Source organism: Ipomoea nil, unplaced genomic scaffold (assembly GCF_001879475.1).
Source record: "Ipomoea nil cultivar Tokyo-kokei standard unplaced genomic scaffold, Asagao_1.1 scaffold0276, whole genome shotgun sequence".
In the NCBI taxonomy this organism is placed as follows: Eukaryota; Viridiplantae; Streptophyta; class Magnoliopsida; order Solanales; family Convolvulaceae; genus Ipomoea; species Ipomoea nil.
Genome location: NW_017616704.1, coordinates 872,890 through 891,220, shown reverse-complemented (window position 1 = coordinate 891,220; position 18,331 = coordinate 872,890). Strand labels below are relative to the sequence as shown.

The 18,331-nt window shown below is 36.0% G+C and overlaps 1 protein-coding gene and 1 non-coding gene across 2 annotated transcripts; one reads left to right on the top strand and one right to left on the bottom strand.

The window, feature by feature from the left end:
- Positions 1-12,327: 12,327 nt before the first annotated feature.
- On the top strand, positions 12,328-18,014 carry LOC109156330 (methyl-CpG-binding domain-containing protein 11-like). Its single transcript, XM_019304171.1, has 2 exons — positions 12,328-12,464; positions 16,978-18,014. Exons 1-2 carry the CDS (start codon positions 12,393-12,395, stop codon positions 17,671-17,673), a joined length of 768 nt encoding a protein of 255 aa, XP_019159716.1. The 5' UTR covers positions 12,328-12,392; the 3' UTR covers positions 17,674-18,014.
- On the bottom strand, positions 14,804-14,875 carry TRNAM-CAU. Its single transcript has one exon. It is a non-coding gene; the product is annotated as a tRNA-Met (tRNA).
- Positions 18,015-18,331: the final 317 nt, after the last annotated feature.

Genomic DNA, 18,331 nt, shown 5'->3' with positions numbered 1-18,331 from the left:
TGGCTACCCCAGGCCTTATCACAGTTCCAACCGTTACCTCTTAGTGCCACCCTGTACTTTTGAGTCCAACCTTTTACCTCCGGGGACCGTCGCCCCCCCACCTACATCGCCAAACATCACCGCCGAACTCTCAGTACACGAGGATACCATTAATTATCATAATCACAAAACCGCCAAACTCGTGAGCAAAGCTCAAGTAACAAACCACCAATCTCAATCATAATCACACAAAGTCATCATCATTACCAAGGAGACTAAGGCTCAACAATAGCCCCAATCAAGTATCAACAAAGGGTACAATAATTTGCATACGATCACACCATAGGATTCAATCACAAGATCACAAAAAAGACATGAGACCATACTCAACAACAATGGATTTCAATTCAACACCAATTGATTGTCAACACAAGTTGCCAATCCCAATACGAAGTAACAAACCACACATACTAGCATATCAACATCAAACTAGCATGCTTGTCAAACGGGTAAACCAAAATTTGTTCCAAAGAATATTCAAGACTCACATTAGCCCAACGAATCACAAAGTTGGACCCTTAACACGATTCAAGATACCAAATCCCACATGGATTCTTAGCACACCGTTCTAGACATACGAAACATCAAGAAGACTCACAAATAGCCCAATAAATCAACATCGAGAGGTCAAAACATCAATACCGAGAAGAAAGAATCACGGGGAACAAATCCCCGCCCAACGTCAACAACGTTCCCCGCGGGTACATACCCGAGGCAGCCACTTTCCTCGCGGGTGGGGCGGCGGGTAGGCCTCTGCTCGCCGTTCCGCCCGCGAGGTACAATCCTATACACCAAAATTTCCCTTCGGGGAAAATCAACAACAAGGTCAAGTTCAAGTCCAAAACTCTGACACCCCAAAATCCAAATCCAATTAAGGGATTAATTGAGTAATTAATCCTATTTCAATTTGTAATTTAATTCCTTAAATTCCTGAAATTTAATAGTTGGGGACTAGTAATTGACTAGTCAACCCCAAAGTCAAAGTTGTACCTTGAGCTTTGTAAGGAGTTCCCTTGTTCCTTACACTTCCTTGTGTTAGTAAGGGTTTTCTTGACATTTCACTTGTTGTTGGCAATGTAACCTAACCTAGTAAGACCACTTTAATTCTCTCCTTACACTTTTCTAAAAATCTAGCTCCACCCTCTCTCTAAAAGGTGAGTAGCTTTTCTTCCAAGCCAAGTTGGAACCTTGCCAAAACATCAAGAGTTGCTTCCAAGATTCGACCTTTCTTATATTTGGGCATCTAGGAGGGTAAGATCTAAGTTCATCTTGTGTTTTTGGTTTTATCTAAGGTGTCTTTTCTTAAAGATAGGATCTTTATGATCTTTTGGTATGTTCTTGAAGTGGGTTTGGAAGGTGAGCCTTGTGAGGAGCTTGTTGAGGTGTAAAGTGAAGTCTTTAGTCTACAAGAGGTAACTCATGCTCTACAAAACCTATTTTGCTTACCTATATGTGATTTCTTGGATTCTACATGTGTTTTTCTATGAAATGTGAGTGTTGATGCATGATCTTGTGAAAATGCATATCTAGAGCTTGTGTTTAGGGTTCTTGTGTGCCATTGCTTGGCATTTCCTTTGATTCAAGTCATTTTGTTGTATTTGGTGAGATTTGGCATGTTTTGGACTCGAATTTGAGTTGGAGATGAAAAATCCACGAAGTGTGGTTTTGTGGTACAGGTGGTACCCGCAGGCGGAACTGCGGGTAGGAGGCCCACCCGCCGCCCACCTGCGGGGTATGTGTGGTAAAGGAGCCTGTACCCGCGGGCAGGACCACGTGTGGTAAAGGAGCCTGTACACTTATACATAAATAGGTATACCACTACTATTCTAAATATATTGCCCTAAAACTTCTATTTTATATATATATATATATATATATATATATATATATATATATATATATATACATACATTCCTAAAAGTATGTAGTAAATCCCCATTTACATTCATATGCTACACTTACACCAAAATTATTATTATTATTATTATTATTATTATTATTATTATTATTATTATTATTATTATTATTATTATTATTATTACTGTTATTATTACTGTTATTATTACTGTTACTGTTAGTGATATTGTTATTGTTATTGTTATTGTTATTGTTATTGTTATTGTTATTGTTATTGTTATTGTTATTGTTATTGTTATTGTTATTATTATTATTATTATTATTATTATTATTATTATTACACCTTAACCCTAATCACCTTGCTTAATATTAAACCTTCCATAGCTGTGCCATATACGGTACGTCCCTATATATATAGTAAACTTATGAGCATATAGAACATCCTCCCTTATTCATACGTATCCATATAAATTGTTACAGTCATATTACATACAACAATATCCCTAGCCCAAACCACACACATGTACCCTAGCTACGATAATCTTATATACATCTATGGGTTTGCCCTTAGCGTATCCTAACCCTGAAATATCATTCCGTACAAATTACATCACTCTTATATATATACATACACATGTCCTGAGATAATCATAAATTCTACTTTTCCCCCCTCGCATGACCTCCCTGTTACCACTCCTACCTTCCCTAAATAATTAAAAACTTTAGCCTCATCATCAGGTCATCAATTAATTTAGGAATTAGCAATCAAGGGTCTTCAACTCTAAAGTTGTTCAGATATTCTAGGCTTCTAGAGGTAAAAATTACGCCTACCTAAAACCTAATTACCACCGAGAGAAAACTAATTTTCCTAAGTGCTTGTGTGATTACATTCTGTCAAGATTTCTCAAGATAAAACCTTTAGTACTCGTGAACCTAGGTCATCTTACTCGTACTTATTAAAGAATATTTGTATGCAAATTATAGGTGGAAACTTATATTTTTCATATGTGTTGCATGTCAAATCATATAGCTCGCATGTTTATGTCAAAACACACACTTACACACACTCATGTACATATACACGCATGCTAAACAAAAACGGTATGTTATAAGGCATCCCACTATGCATATATACAATATTATTAATTACAAGCAATCTGCATATAAGTGCCAATACTTGTTATGTGATCACCCGCCGTTATCCATGGAATACAAAATAAAGATTCTAATTCTATTGTCTCCCCAGAATTTATTTATCCCATAAGAAGCAAGAGCCTTTCCTCCTAATTACTTACAATCTTTTCCTCCGAATCTAATTTTCGCTATTTGGGTAATTATTATATGATTTATGACCTTCCTGAATTTTCATCACAAAAGTTTGGTTATGCCACAATATTAAGTACGTGAATTTAATTGTTAATCATGTACTAGACTAACATGTGAAATAATACATATGTGTGCTTTATGATTTCCATAGGACTAGTTATTATTTAAGACTTAAAATAGGGCTTCATGCCTTCACACTCTATGCCCATAGGCTTAAGAAATTGCATGTTTAGCATAATTACGATTGAACGCATATAGGCATGCCAACTTGCGGGTTTCGCGTGTACACATAAATAGTTAACTATCATACATGTTAGGCTTGATGTTTCGTAACTGTGAATATCTGGTATAATCTGCTAGGCACAAAGATTAGACATAGATCCTACATATATGGCATCTAGGCTCACAACATACCACACTACATAATTAAACATCTGCATCCACTCGTAAATGAGGTTCGCCTGTGTTGATATATGTGCATATATACTTTATAATAATTGTGTGGCAATCCGAATCTGCACCCGCATGGTATTTGCCTCTCATTTAGGTACATAAATGATTATACGATCGGTACAACTTGTGACCCTATATGTTAAATCATTATAAAATAATTAAATAAAAATCATGACCATGTGTAAAACTTCTATGTTATGTATTAGTCACCCGTAAAACTTACATATTGTGTGTTCATATTCGTGACCTTGTTATTTGGTGCATTTTGTCAGCACAATAGTCAGGCACAAACCCAGTGAATCTATATGTGTATGTGTACATGCTTCCCATATAATACTTTCCTTATAAACTACTATACTAATTCGGGCTCTTTACCCCAAAATGATTACCAAGCTTCGGGGACGAAGCTTCTTGTAAGGGGTGGAGAGTGTAACACCCCGTGTTACGGCCTTTAATCCCGAATTAATTATTTAATTAATTTCATTAATAATAATTAAAAAGGATTTAATTTGATTAAAAATCCCTTTAATTAATTAATGTGGTCCACCACGGATCGTGGACCCTTGCCTAAATCAGAGTCATAAGCCTATTAGAAATAAAGAAAGTATACCTTTACTATTCAGATTATGATTAGGATTCTCTTTAATTAATTAATATGGTCCATCATGGACCATGGACCCTTATCCCTAAAACAAGTCCTTAGTCCTATAAGGAATAGAATTAGTAAACACATACCATTCAGACCCTAATTAGGACTCCTAAATATATATATATATATATATATATATATATATATATATATATATATATATATATATATATATATATATATATATATATATATATATAAGGACATATGAGTCACCTAGAAGTCACACCACAAATAATCTCTCACCACACAAGAAGTTCCAAGAATTCCCTTAGGAGAAATCAAGAAAGGAGAAATCTTAAAGAAAGACCATTCAAAGCCAAGGAAATTAATTAAGGCTAAGAGGTAACCCATGTCTTAACAAAACCTATTTTCTTTGCTATAATTATCTTCTTTGGCTGCTCCTCTACGCTTGTGTCGTGATGAATCGTTTATGATATTGATGATATGATCTTGATAATTGGTGAGATGATTTGATGTGTGATCTTGATGATCTTAATGATGATAAGAGGTTCTTGATGATTATGTGATGTTCTTGATAAATCTTGATGTTTCTTGATGTTAAAAGATGAACTATGATCTTGATGATTTAAATACGATTAGAGCCCTATGATGAATCGTGAAACTCATATTGTGATATTCTTGATATATTTGGGTGAGAATTCGCATGCTCGGGTGTTGATTATGCTTAGAAGTCAAGATAGGATATGTGCTATATGATTCTTGCTTTTGATCTGTTAATTGTCTACGTGGTGTCATCAATTGCGTTTAAAAGTGTCTAAGCATGGTTTCGGGTTCCACAAAGGATCATGTGACGGTTATTCTGATAAAGAGTCAGTGGGGGGTAGGGGAACCCCGGCCACCTACCCGCTGCCCAAAAAGAAGCCGCCGGTAGCGGGCAGCCGGCGGGCAGACGACTGCCCGCCGGGCACCCGCTGCCCGGAGGTTTGTCGCCGGCGGGTGGTCCTCCACCCACCGGCTACCCGCTGGAACTTGCCCAACTTGGGACTTCGACTTCCCCGTTTGATGTTTCCCCGACCCTCGTGGTGTCCCAACGGACTCCATTTATCGTGCCTAAGTCTAGTTTGATGTTTCGGGTACCATTCGTAGGATAAATGAGTCTTATATATCGCATGCTAGTTGAATTGGTATCCCGTTGGCCTAGGGGAAAGAAGTATGAACCCCTTAGGATTTTTCCTAGTATGTGGGCGACCACGCATAGGTTTCATTATACGTTTTTTCTCCCCTTTCTCAATGTGTTAATTTGGGTTGCATGTGCTTGCTATGTGTTATGTGTGCATGATACCCCAATTTGGTTGCGATCAAGTTGGTTATTCCTGAGCTGCGGTTCAGAAGCTGGCTGCGGTCAAAATTACACTCTTGGGCTGCGGTCCACCGTTTGGTTGCGATCAAACGTTTTACATTAGCTACGGTTCATATTCCTGGCTGCGGTCAGATGATCACTCTTGGGATGCGGTCCACTATTTGGTTGCGATCAAACATTATGATGAGCTGCGGTTCATCGGTCGGTTGCGATCGACCCCTTCGTGTTGCGATACGAGGCAGGGTGCTGCGGGGCCGTGTCAGAGCTATATGCGCTGACCCTCATGTATGGGCATGCGATTGGTCCTGTGGTGCCACCAAAGTGTGCTTGTGTGATAAGATGAATGATGATATAAATGAGATAAAGTGAATCTGTGACCGTAGGATATATGCTAGTATCTTTATATGCTTGGTTATAACTGTTGAATGTGCTTATCCCTATCTGTCGAGTCTATTCCGGTTTTAAAACTAGAGTTTCCTAGGATATATCTTCCTGCTTCAAAATGGCTTTTCTTTTATATATATATATATATGTATATATATACTTATACGGTATTTCAACGCGTTAGAGTGTGTTGGTCCCAAAAGAGGTAAGGTGAAAGTCTAGAGGGGGGGGGGGGGGGGGGGGTGGATGGACTTTCAAACTTTTTAGCACAGTACCACAATTGCTAAGCCAGAGATAAACCAAAACTCTTAACTAGATTGTTAGAGTATGGTGCACAGCGGAAAAATAAACGATACGATGTGTGTGTATATTGTGTCAAGATTATTCTCGTGAGAAGCAAGCAAGAACAGTAAGTAAAGAAAGCAGTAAAGAACACAAGGCAATTTATAGTGGTTCGCGAGGTGGTGTAATCCTCCTACTCCACTTGCTCTTATCTCCAAGAGCAATTCACTATATCCACCACTTCTTGGTTCCAAGATACAATGAATTCCGTGATCTAGTGCTTTGATCACTAAGCCCACACTAATCACGCCCAATGTCACCAACACTGCTGCTTCGGGTTTCACGTCGCCGCGTTACTTTCCCAGGATTTCACGACTCTGCGTTACTTTCCCCCCGTCTTCTACGATCCGGTAGAAACGTATCCTCCGTGATCTAGTGCTTTGATCACAAAGCCCGCACTAATCACGCCCAATGTCTGCCGACACTGCTGCTTCGGATCTCACAACTCCGTGTGACAATCCAGGATTTCACAACTCCGTGTTACTTTCCTCCTTTCCCTTGTTTTGCTCCAAAACAAGTTTTGCCTTGCTTCCAACTTTGAGACTCTGTAGATGATTTTCGATGATGCGCTCAGTCTCTTGTAGTTGATGAAGATTCTAACACTCTTAGATATTTCTTTTGTAAGCTCTGTATCACTCTGAGTGTTTATCTCATAAAGAATATATCAATTAAAGCTCTTGAGATGGAAAGTTTTCTTTGAGTTTTGTATGCTCTGTTTAGCTCTGTTCTTTTCGCTTCTTTGTATACTTGCTTCTGCTTTCCACAGCTTCAATCTTCATCCTTTTATAGCTGGTAATGAGAATCCGTCCGTTGGAAAAAAACGTTCTCATTTTTGAATTTCATCTAGCTGTATAGCCTTTTCAGAGGATAAGATAACGTATATGTCAAAGATTCAAAAATGGCGTCCCAAAAATCTTCATCTGGTGATCTCACGCCTTTTGGGATCTCCAATTTAATCCCTTACTAGTATTTTTTGCTTCTGGCAACTTCTTCTTCTTATATATGTTTTCTTATATCTCTTCCCATGTAAACTTCAAGTCATCCCTTCCTTGGAATTGCATCCCAATTTCACCTTTAAGAAACTGGGATGTGAGATTCGAACCTGTAACCTTACATATAATATTTCAAGCTTCTTCCAACTCGTCCGTACAGCCTTTTGGTTATCATCTTGTTTCACTTGGTGTACTCCTTTCTTTCTATAGATGCTTGATCTTCAAAATAGCTTCATGCAAACTTCAAGTCACGTTCTTTCTTCTTCGGGATTTCTTGAGGGATTTTTTCTTGATTTCTTGAGAGATTTCTTCTTGGATATTTGAGAGATTTCTTCTTCGGATGATAGTCTTCATAACTTGTATATATATTTTCATATGCATACATCTTCCTCTTTTGTTTGCCATTTTCTCTAGGCAAATTCTTGATTTTAGGCTTTATATCTTCTTCATCCATTTCCTCAACTAATGAATTTATTTTTCCCTTTCTTGGTCTATGACTCAACTAGTCTAACCAAAATAAAATTGGTGATCTACGATTTACAATATGGCATATCAAAAACTATTACAATTTATTCCTAACAGAGTGGGTTACCAGCATTATTCGCTGAACAGATATATTTGGCTTTCAGGCACAGATGATTAGCTCCGGAGCGCGCTAGAGGACCCGAGGCTTAGATAGATAGTTTCATATTCGGCCTGCGTGCCACAATGATGTAATGATGTTGTTTAAGGATAATTAGATAGTCTAGCCTGTGCATCTGAGCTCTCTAGCTCAGATGTGGCATAACACGCCGTATTCTTATGTTAGTACTGCTCTGCTTGGAATTTATTAAGAATTTACCTTCATTATATAAGTTTTAAAATTTTCAAAAATCTAGGGTGTTACACACAAGGTACACCCTTTTGACTTAAGTGACTAGTCAAAATCTAGTCCCTCGACAATCAAATTTCAGGATTTTTGGAAAGGGATTAACAAGAAAACTTGGATTAATTCTTCAATTAATCCTCGATTAGTGTTTAGATTTACAGGGTGTCACAGACAGACCAGGAACATGCAATATATCAGACATTGTAAAAGACCTAGAAGGGGTATTAAAAGTAGCATGACCAGCGAGACTAATAGACAGACCCATACCATCATCGACACTTAAAGTGTCATTACCCGTGTACTTCTCCGAGGTAGAAAGGGCAGCTATGTCTGGAGTTGCATGATTTGTGGCTCCAGTGTCCGGAATCCAAGTATGAGAATTTGACGAGGTTTTAGTACCTAAACTATTCCGAAACACCAAATTAGCCTGAGAACCTGGAGCCCCTAAATAACGCCGAAAATAATTGGCTCCCGTGTGACCGAAACCATTACAAATTTGACACTGTTCATCATAGCGCCGAAAACAATTGGCTCCTGTGTGACCGAAACCATTGCAAATTTGACACTATTCGTCAAAGCGCCAAAAACAATTGGCTCCCGTGTGGCCGAAACCATCACAAATTTGACTCTAAACTTTAAAACTACGTCGCTGCCTGGACCGCTTCTCATACGGTGTATCCTAGTTCGATGCCATCAGTAATAATTATTATTAATGACGACAATAATAATTATTATGAACTCTAGGTAACTGATACCAGATGAGAACTGTATAAAATTGTATTGAATGAACTGTATAACAACTGTACAAACTGTGGGAATATATACAAGAGGAATCATAAAGAGACTAGGATAGGGAGTAGGAATCATAGGGAGACTAGGATAAGAGGGAGTCATAATGTGACTCAAATACATAGAGTCCTAATACTAGTCCTAATACTCCCACCCCGAAAAAAAAAACTTAAGGGCTCCTGCATAATTTACAAAAGTATGAGGAAATTTTGTAATATTCTTTAAAATATATAAAAGTTTATTATTTTAAAATTATATAAATGCCTAAAAAATATTGATTGAATTTTATTTATATAAGTTTGAATTCCAAACTTAAGGACTCATCACCACTCGTGTCTTAGAGACTGATGGAGGAGGTGCCTTTATAGGCGTACAAGTCATAACTACAAGGCTACAATAAAATAAAAATTAACAAAATTAAACTTATAAACTTATTTTGAGTTGATTGACCGTTATGAGTCATTGTTTCACACAAGGAAGTGCATGAAAATACCCCCCAACAAAAATATGAATAGGGTTGGGCCGTTTAGGACAACCCGTCCACTTTAGTAACAAAAATGAAATTAAAAAAGCAGTATTTAGGACAATAATAGATCTTCAATATCTAATTTAAAAAACATAATAAGTCTTCATACAGATTATATTCTTGATTTATATCCATTTTTTCTGTTAATTTTTTTTTAATTTTTTTTTTTTGTACATTATACTATCAAATTTTTGAACTACACAAATTTTTAGACAAAAATATCTATACCGTTATAACTAGGTTCGCGGGTTAGTCCGCACCCGCCCCATGATAGGGCAGGTTAGGGCCACAAGAAATTAGGCTCGCGAAAATGCGGGCCTAACGGGCATGGCCAGCGGAGGGTCAGAGCCCGCGCGGGTTATGGGCCGGCCCGCGGGCCAGGCCATATTTAAAAAATAAATAAATAAATTATTTATATATATATAATATCTTTTTTTAAAAGATAACAGACGTTATAACTTATAACGTCTGTTATCTTTATACATTATTATTACCATGCACATACATACACTATATTTTTTACAATCTTCAATGATAAATTTAATTTCATTTAAATTTTAATTAAATGTTACCATAATTATATTTAGTAATTTATTATTTCTAAAATTCTTACTCAATAATATGAATATGAATTCTAAACTATATATATATATATATATATATATATATATATATATATACAGAGGGATGCACTCAGGTGCGAATAAGTGCTCAGGAGGGAAATGCGAACGAATCAGCGCGTGACACGTGTCCAGATCTAATAACTTAAAAAAAAACGCGGTGGCATTTTCGTAAATAATTGAACATCGAAGTGCAAATAAAATCACTTACAAGTGCACCTACTTTCACCTATAAGTGCATGTAATTTTTCCTTGTTAGCATTCACTTTCCGCAAACATTCATGCACCTGGGTGTGCTTATAACTATCTGTGCAACTATTTATAACTATAGGTGCAACTACTTATAACTATAGGTGCACCTACTTTTACCTATAAGTGCATGTAATTTTGCCTTGTTAGCATTCACTTTCCGCAAACATTCATGCACCTGGGTGTGCTTATAACTATATGTGCAACTATTTATAACTATAGGTGCAACTACTTATAACTATAGGTGCACCTACTTTCACCTATAAGTGCATGTAATTCTGCCTTGTTAACATTCATTGATCTGAGTTCAACGGGTAGTAATACCCCTGAAAACCACTCGCAAACGTTCATACACCTAGGTGCAACTACTTATAACTATGTGTGCAACTACTTAGAACTATAGGTGCAACTACTTATAACTATAGGTGCAACTAAGTATTGATGCTCAGTGTAAATTTTTACTTGCACCGATAATACATTTTACATGCACTTGTAATACATTTTATTTGCACTTCGATGTTCAATTATTTACGAAAATGCCACCGCATTTTTAAAAAAAATCAGTGTTTCTCATCTATTAGATCTGGACACGTGGACGGACAGAATCCATTTCTATTTCGCGCCTGGGTGAAACATTCGCACCTGAGTGCGATATATATATATATATATATATATATATATAGACACACACACAATTATTTTAAAAAATATATTTTAATATAACTAAAATTTTAACGTTGATCATTAATATTGGGTATTATTTTTGCACACTATGCATATAAAATATTAGTGTGAAAAATACGCGGTGGTAAAATTAAACTAAAAAATAATAATAAAAAAATAAATGCAGAAACAACATAAAATAAACAACCTTATTACCTCTAATTTTAGTTTACATTTGTAATAACGCAAAGAAAATACTGTTTACACACATTTGTATTTATATTTATTATAATTATTCATCAAATACTAAAATAACATTACGTATTAATGTGCCCAATTTAAATTTATGTAAAAATGTCAAGCACCTTGTGCTCAGATGACATGTAATGACTTCTCCCTGTGGGAGGTTATAAGATTGAGTCTCAATAGAGGCGTTGTTGAGATGTAATAGAGTCAGTAGCATTCAAAAAGAAATTTATGTGGAAATTTTTTTTTGTTTCTAGTATTTTCATAATACAAAATATATTTCTTTTATTTGTTTACAAACTTCTTTTTATACCGTATGTTTGTACTAGTATCTCAACTTGCAATATAAGACTAAATCTCTAACAAATTTAAAAAAAAAAATTAAAAAGTATAATTTCTTATGAATACTATAAAAATTTAAAAAGTATGATTTTTAATTTTTTACTTATTTTTTGTTTCCTGGCTTCATTAGATTACATCTTAGACTCCACAAACTCACCTCCAGATTATAGTTCATAGTTTCGAGATTCAACATCAAATTAATATAAATTTATAATATTCTTGACAGGAATCGAACATTCACATTCTGTTAGGAGTGAGTTTTAAGTAAGACTTTTTCGTCATATATTTTTACCTTAAAAAGATATTGTGAAAAATTGTTGTAATTAAATTTAGAAGATTATTTACATTTTAGCTAACTAAGAATAGTTTTCAGAATTCAGATGTTCATAGGACTAAGATAATAGCTGAAGGGTTTTCAAAAAAAAAAACAAAGATAATAGCTGAAGGATTAAAAAAAAAAACAACAAAAAAAAAACTTGGAACTTTGAAGAGTGAAGACAAAATTAAGTTACAACGTGATCTGCTTTTACCGTTTAAAAAAGGAAAAAAAAAAAAGTCAGGAAGGTTACCCCATCTAATTTTTTACTTTCACAATTAAAAAATACGGAGTGAGTAATAAAGAAATATAAATAAGTTGGTTGGCTGGTTCGTTCGTTTAGTTTCTTTGCATAGCGATAGCAAGAACGTTGAGAGCTTTCTCAAGTTTGGGTTAGGTGGGAAAGCATGGCCACATCTGGGGAGAAGAATGAAGTTGCGTCCTTGGAGCTCCCTGCTCCTCCTGCCTGGAAAAAAACGGTAGTCTTCTTTTGTTCTTTTTATTATTATTATTTTTTTCTTTCGGTTTGAGCTGGATTTTTGGGGGTTAATTTTACTGAAATTTGAATTGTTGAGATGAGTCTTCTTTTCTCTGAGCTTGAATTTCTTGTGTAGGATAAAAATGGGATTTGGGTATTATTTAATTTGGAGTAATTGATAATTCCTAGCTTGAATTCTTGCTTTTCTATAAGTTCTTATATTTTGGAATTTTGCAAGCTTTTTTTTTTTTTTTTTTTTTTTTTTTAGCTTTGATTCTGTGCTGTTGGTATGAATTGAGATTTGGGTATGCTTAATTGTGTGATTTTGGAGCTGAAATTTTGGGTCTGTTTAGGCGGTTCAAATTTTAGCAAATAGGGTTTGTGAAGGAGATGGGCAGAGTTATGTAGTTGTTTTAAATGGAGATTGGGGCTTTAATTGTTCTCTGCAAGGGTTTAATGTTAGCTGGTAGGTATTAAATTTAGAAAGCTAGTACTTTACAAAATGGGTGTTTGATTTCACTGCAGGGCTCCATAATTGAAGTTTACATTTCTCCCTGCAGTTTTCAAATTTCTGTCATTTTTTACTTTACCAATCTTTCTTTTTTTTTTGTTTTGCTATTTTTTTTTCTTTGCTTTTGTTGTTGTTGTTGTTGTTGTTGGTGTGTGTGTGTGTGTATATATATATATATATATATATATATATATATATATATATATATATATATATATATATATATATATATATATATATATATATATATATATAGATTTGAAAATTTATTATTATTAATTTTTTATTATTCTTATTGGGGTCTGTTCTATTATTTTCTTTTATATGTAAGCACTATCAGTACTTTTAAGTGAATTGGGATTTGCCTTTGCTTAGGTGTGGGCAATTGCACATTTCTGCTGTTAGTTTTTTAGTTTGAAAGCCAGGTCTTACTCTTACGTGTTATTTTACTTATTTACACTTTGGTTAGTTGGTGATTTGTTTTTGTTTTTCAAAACCATTTTGTTTTCATACATTGGGGGGGTTTTATTTTTTACAACTCTGGAGCTTAAATCCTGAAAGAAGTATTTCTCCACAATTATAACTTAAGTATTGGCTGGGCCTCTATTTGAAGATTTCCTACTATGTTTTGCCTGATTGTGAGTTTATCTTGGTTCTTGCTTGTTGATTTTTCTACCGCCTTATCCTTTTGCCAGTTCAATTATTTGTTGCAGTTAGGTCAGGGAACTACTTTCCAATGTCTTTAGTCATGACTTAGTGCATATGTTTGGCCTTTTGCAGACCTGCCTTTTCTGGAATTTGACTGATCTGTATTTTGAGTATTTTTGTTTTTGGCTGCTTGCTCAATAACTGTAGCTGCAGTATTGATTTCAGTCTGAGTTTTCTGCCTTAGGTTGTGATATATTAGAAGCTGCCTGATTTGGTACAGTTCAAAGAACCAACTACTGTCTTTTGGCCTATCTAACCTGGGAAAAAGAGGCCCAGAAACAGTTACAAGAAATTTGGTTGATGTTTTCATGATTTGTTGCATGTAATAGAAAAAGAGACATTCTTGGACATGTCAAATGTGATAATAGTTTCAAACTTTGTAGCCAGATATGTTGAAGTTATCATCAACCTAGTAATCAAGTTATCAATCCATCTTATATCTTGACTGTAGCTCAACACAAAGAGCTTTACCTTACAGGCTGGTGGTGGCTCTTTGTCACCCATTGGGGCTTAAACCTCATTGTTTCTTAGCAGTTAGCACATAAACTCTTATAAGCTATACTTGCAGAAATGGGCACTCAACTTCAGGGCTATGATATTTATCCTAGTGAAGGATGTGTAGCAGACAGAGAAAGATATCTTATTTTAGTATCGATTGGGATTGGAGCAAGCTTTATTGGTTCAGTCTGGAATCAATTTATTTAACCTGGGAAAAAGAGGCCCAGAAAAAGTTACAAGAAATTTGGTTGATGTTTTCATGATTTGTTGCATGTAATGGAAAAAGAGACATTCTTGGACATGTCAAATGTGATAATAGTTTCAAACTTTGTAGCCAGATATGTTGAAGTCTAATGTCTACTGTGTATAATCAATTGCTTATTTGGGTGGATAGTAAGGAGTGAAAAATGGTGTTGAAAAAATGTAAAAAGGCATCAGGTTCAGTCTGGAATCAATTTATTCATAACATTGACTAAGCTTTTGCCTTGAAAGAATATATATATATATATATATAAGAGATGATAAAATTATACCATGACTTTGTGGTGTTCCGTTTAAGAGGCAAAGCGCTATGGTTATTTCTGGAACTATAGAAGAGGGGGGTGTCGTTGGTAGCAACTCCATATCAGAGCCAAGTTTCGATCCTGGGACCTATGGGTTATGGGCCCACCACACTTCCACTACGCCACTCTAATTGTTTGCTTAAATGTGATGTGATAGGAATGGTAGCCTTAGGTCAAAAAACATATTGATATCTCTGTTTGGTGTCTTTGCAACCCTATCACTCTGTGTGAGGGAATGTGAGAGAGTGAGTGCAAAGTAGTGAAAAGGGTGTTTATAACCCCACTGGGCTGTCGTATTAGCTGTTTGAAGCCAAAAAGGGTGTTTATAACCCCCACTAGGCTGTCGTATTAGCTGTTTGAAGCCAAAAAATATAGTTGATCAAAAAAGGATACCCAGAGGTGGAAGCCACTCTATATCAGAGTCAGAGTTCGATCCTAGGACCTGTGGGTTATGGGCCCAATAGTTGGTTTAGGTCAAAAAACATATTGATATCTCTGTTTGGTGTCTTTGCAACCCTATCTTACTCTGTGAGGAAATAGTGCAAAGTAGTGAAAAGGGTGTTTTATAAAAACTAGAGGGATTACATATCAAAGTCATGTTTTGATCCTGAGACCTGTGAGTTATAAACCCACCATGCTTCTACTGTACCACTCTGATTGTTTGTTTAAACTGGTTGGTATTTGTTTTTTGTTACCTGTGCTTGGATATATAATGTTCTTTTTCATTTTTTCCTTATTTTACCTTTCTTTTCATCTTTTCCCTTTCTGAGTGAGACTAGGAATGATGCCAATTATCAAGACCCATGGACTAAACAATATAAAGTTGAGCCTCAAAAACTTTGTGCATCATCCCAAGGACATTTTTTTACCAAAACACACAAGAAAGAGGAAGTGCCCTCTGAGTTATGTACATATAGAAATTTTGTTCATCTAAAAGCTTTTAAATGTGTTAAATATTTTTCCATCAATCACATTCATTGCAAAAGATTTATAGGATCATTTATTCTCCTAACATGTCTATAACAGTATGTTTCCCTTTTACTTTTACCATTCTTTGTCATCTATGTGTTTTTCTTAGGACAAGGGTTGATGTCATTGACAAATGCTATGGACTAAAAACATATAAATTTTATTCACTTCTCTTGGGCCCCCAAATTTTACATAATCCTATAACATCTCTTTACCAAGTAGCCAAATCCACAAGATAAGAGAAAATGTCCTCTTAGGCTTGTACAGGGGCTATTTTTTCTACTAAAAAATGTTTCATCTGTATGAAGTATTACTTTCCTTGACTAATATGTTTACTGTGAAAAGCACTACTTGATCCTCTTTTCAGAATCCCTGTAAAACTCTAAAACCTATAAAAATCCATTTTGATTCTTTATTTATGCCAAGTTGAAAACTAAGGTTTTGATGCCATAGTGCCAACATATTGTTTTAAGGTGAACTTTTTGTTCTATTTTATTTGTTTTGGTGCAATTGAGGGGGCCAAGGCCAACAGTTCATTTGCACAAGTGTTCCCGTTCTCTTCAACGATGACTTGAATCTCACCTGCTGCCCAAAATTGATCACTGCATGCATCTGCTGTTTTGTTGACCTCCATCCCGATAGATATGGACAGCCTTCCACTTCTAAGGTTTGTCAATGATATATTATTGTCAAACTATTATTGTTAGGATGTCTATGCCTCTACCAGCTTCAGTGTCATTAAATTTTGTCATCCATCAAACTAGTGCCTCTATGGTTTACTGATATGAATTGATTCTAAACTCTTGCTTTTTGTCAACAAATTGCTGCTTTTCGTAGGTTCATGTGAAAGAGAAGTAGATGGGCAATACTTGGCATATTGTTTTGATAATTGGCAATGCATTATGCAATATGCATGCCAAATTATACTTTCCAATTTAGTGTTAGTTGTGCCAGCTGGAGAGGTCTTAATAATTAATATGTTAATGCATTATATATGTGATGGGTTTTTATATCAGCATGTGAACCCATAAGCAAAACAGTAGGGTCTCCATGTTTAAACTGTGTATTTGTACAGTTGGGCGACTGTTTGATTGATTTTTCCTAGTTATTGATGTATCTGGAAATTTGCTTAATGCTACATTTATTGCCTGCATAAGAAAATACTGTTTCTCCTGCTGATTGGATTTTTCTTCTATGATGTATCGTTTTCGCTTTAGCCCAATCCGAGAGATTGATCTAAATTTCCGTCTCTTTGCTCTTTGCAGTTTATCCCCAAAGCAAAGAAAAATGAGATCATATTTACTTCTCCAACTGGGGAAGAGTTCACTAGCAAAAAGCAGTTGGAGCAGTATCTGAAATCCAACCCTGGTGGTCCTCCGATATCCGAGTTTGACTGGGGAACTGGTGAAACCCCTAGGAGATCAGCAAGGATCAGCGAGAAGGCGAAGACTGCTCCACCGCCTCCTGAAAGCGAGCCTCCTAAAAAACGAGGCAGAAAATCGTCAACTCCAAAGAAAGAGGAAAAACCCGAGGATTCTGCAGCTGTGGATCCCGACAGTGATGCCAAGGAGAAGGAAGATGAGACTGAGGAATCCAAGAACGATGGCACGAAGGAGAATGAAGATGAAACCCGAATTGCTGATGATGGCAAAGCAGAAGAAGATGCTCCTTCTGAACAGGAAATGCAGACCAATGCTGGGGAAGATGTCAAAATGGTAGAGAATGCTGAAGATGAGGAGAAGAATGCTGAAGATGATAAAGGTAAGCAGGCAACAGCAGAGAAGCAGGACGACAAAGAGGGTAGCACTGGTGATGCAAAGCCAAACGAAGCAGGAGTCGAGAAACATGAACACAAGGATTGTACAATGGAGGAGCAGAAAGATTCAGTTAACAACGAGGTGAACAAAGTAGAGGGGGAAGTGACAGTGAATGGCGGGAAACCCGAGGAGCCAAGCTCTTGAGTCACGAGATGGAGATGGAGTTAATAATTGAGTTGCTTCTCGATCTAATCCAGTTTTAACACCTCAGATCAGTCTTGTGGCTTATTTTGACAATTGTTAATGATAGATACACTCTGACTGTTGATGGGACATATTCCATATGTTGTAAAATTGTAGAAAGGATTTGTAGCATGCAGACTCCATCTGTGTCTTTACTATAACACCTCTTAGCCCAGACTTATGTTAGGTTGCATGTTGATGTTGATGTTGGTGTCGATGTTGTTGTTCACACAACTACTCATTCTGCTGTAATAAGCAATGTCGACTCCTTCATACTTCCTATATCATATGCCACTCTCTCCTACCTTTTTCTCATTATTCATGGCTACACCACCAAGCTTCAAACTTTTACACTGCAAATATGTTTACATTTTTCACCAGACTTCATTCATTGCGAAGCTTGTGAGATATTTTTTTTTTTTTTTCAGTGAATCAAACGGTAATGTAGTGGAACAAATTCATGGGTGATTTGCCATGGTTGACTAACTCAGTTGATTTGATTGATTAACAAATCTTGCTTTAGCGACAAACGGAGATGAAGACCTCTTCTGCACAGAGTGTACAACAAGGGTGAAAACTAGAGGATTTATAAGATTATAAAAAGGTAATCAATTATAGT

Bases quoted from the DNA above. Each gene is read 5' to 3' on its own strand.
- LOC109156330 (XM_019304171.1), top strand. From the start codon at position 12,393: ATGGCCACATCTGGGGAGAAGAATGAAGTTGCGTCCTTGGAGCTCCCT. The intron at 12,465-16,977 runs GTAGTCTTCTTT...TGCTCTTTGCAG, and splicing joins CTCCTGCCTGGAAAAAAACG to TTTATCCCCAAAGCAAAGAA.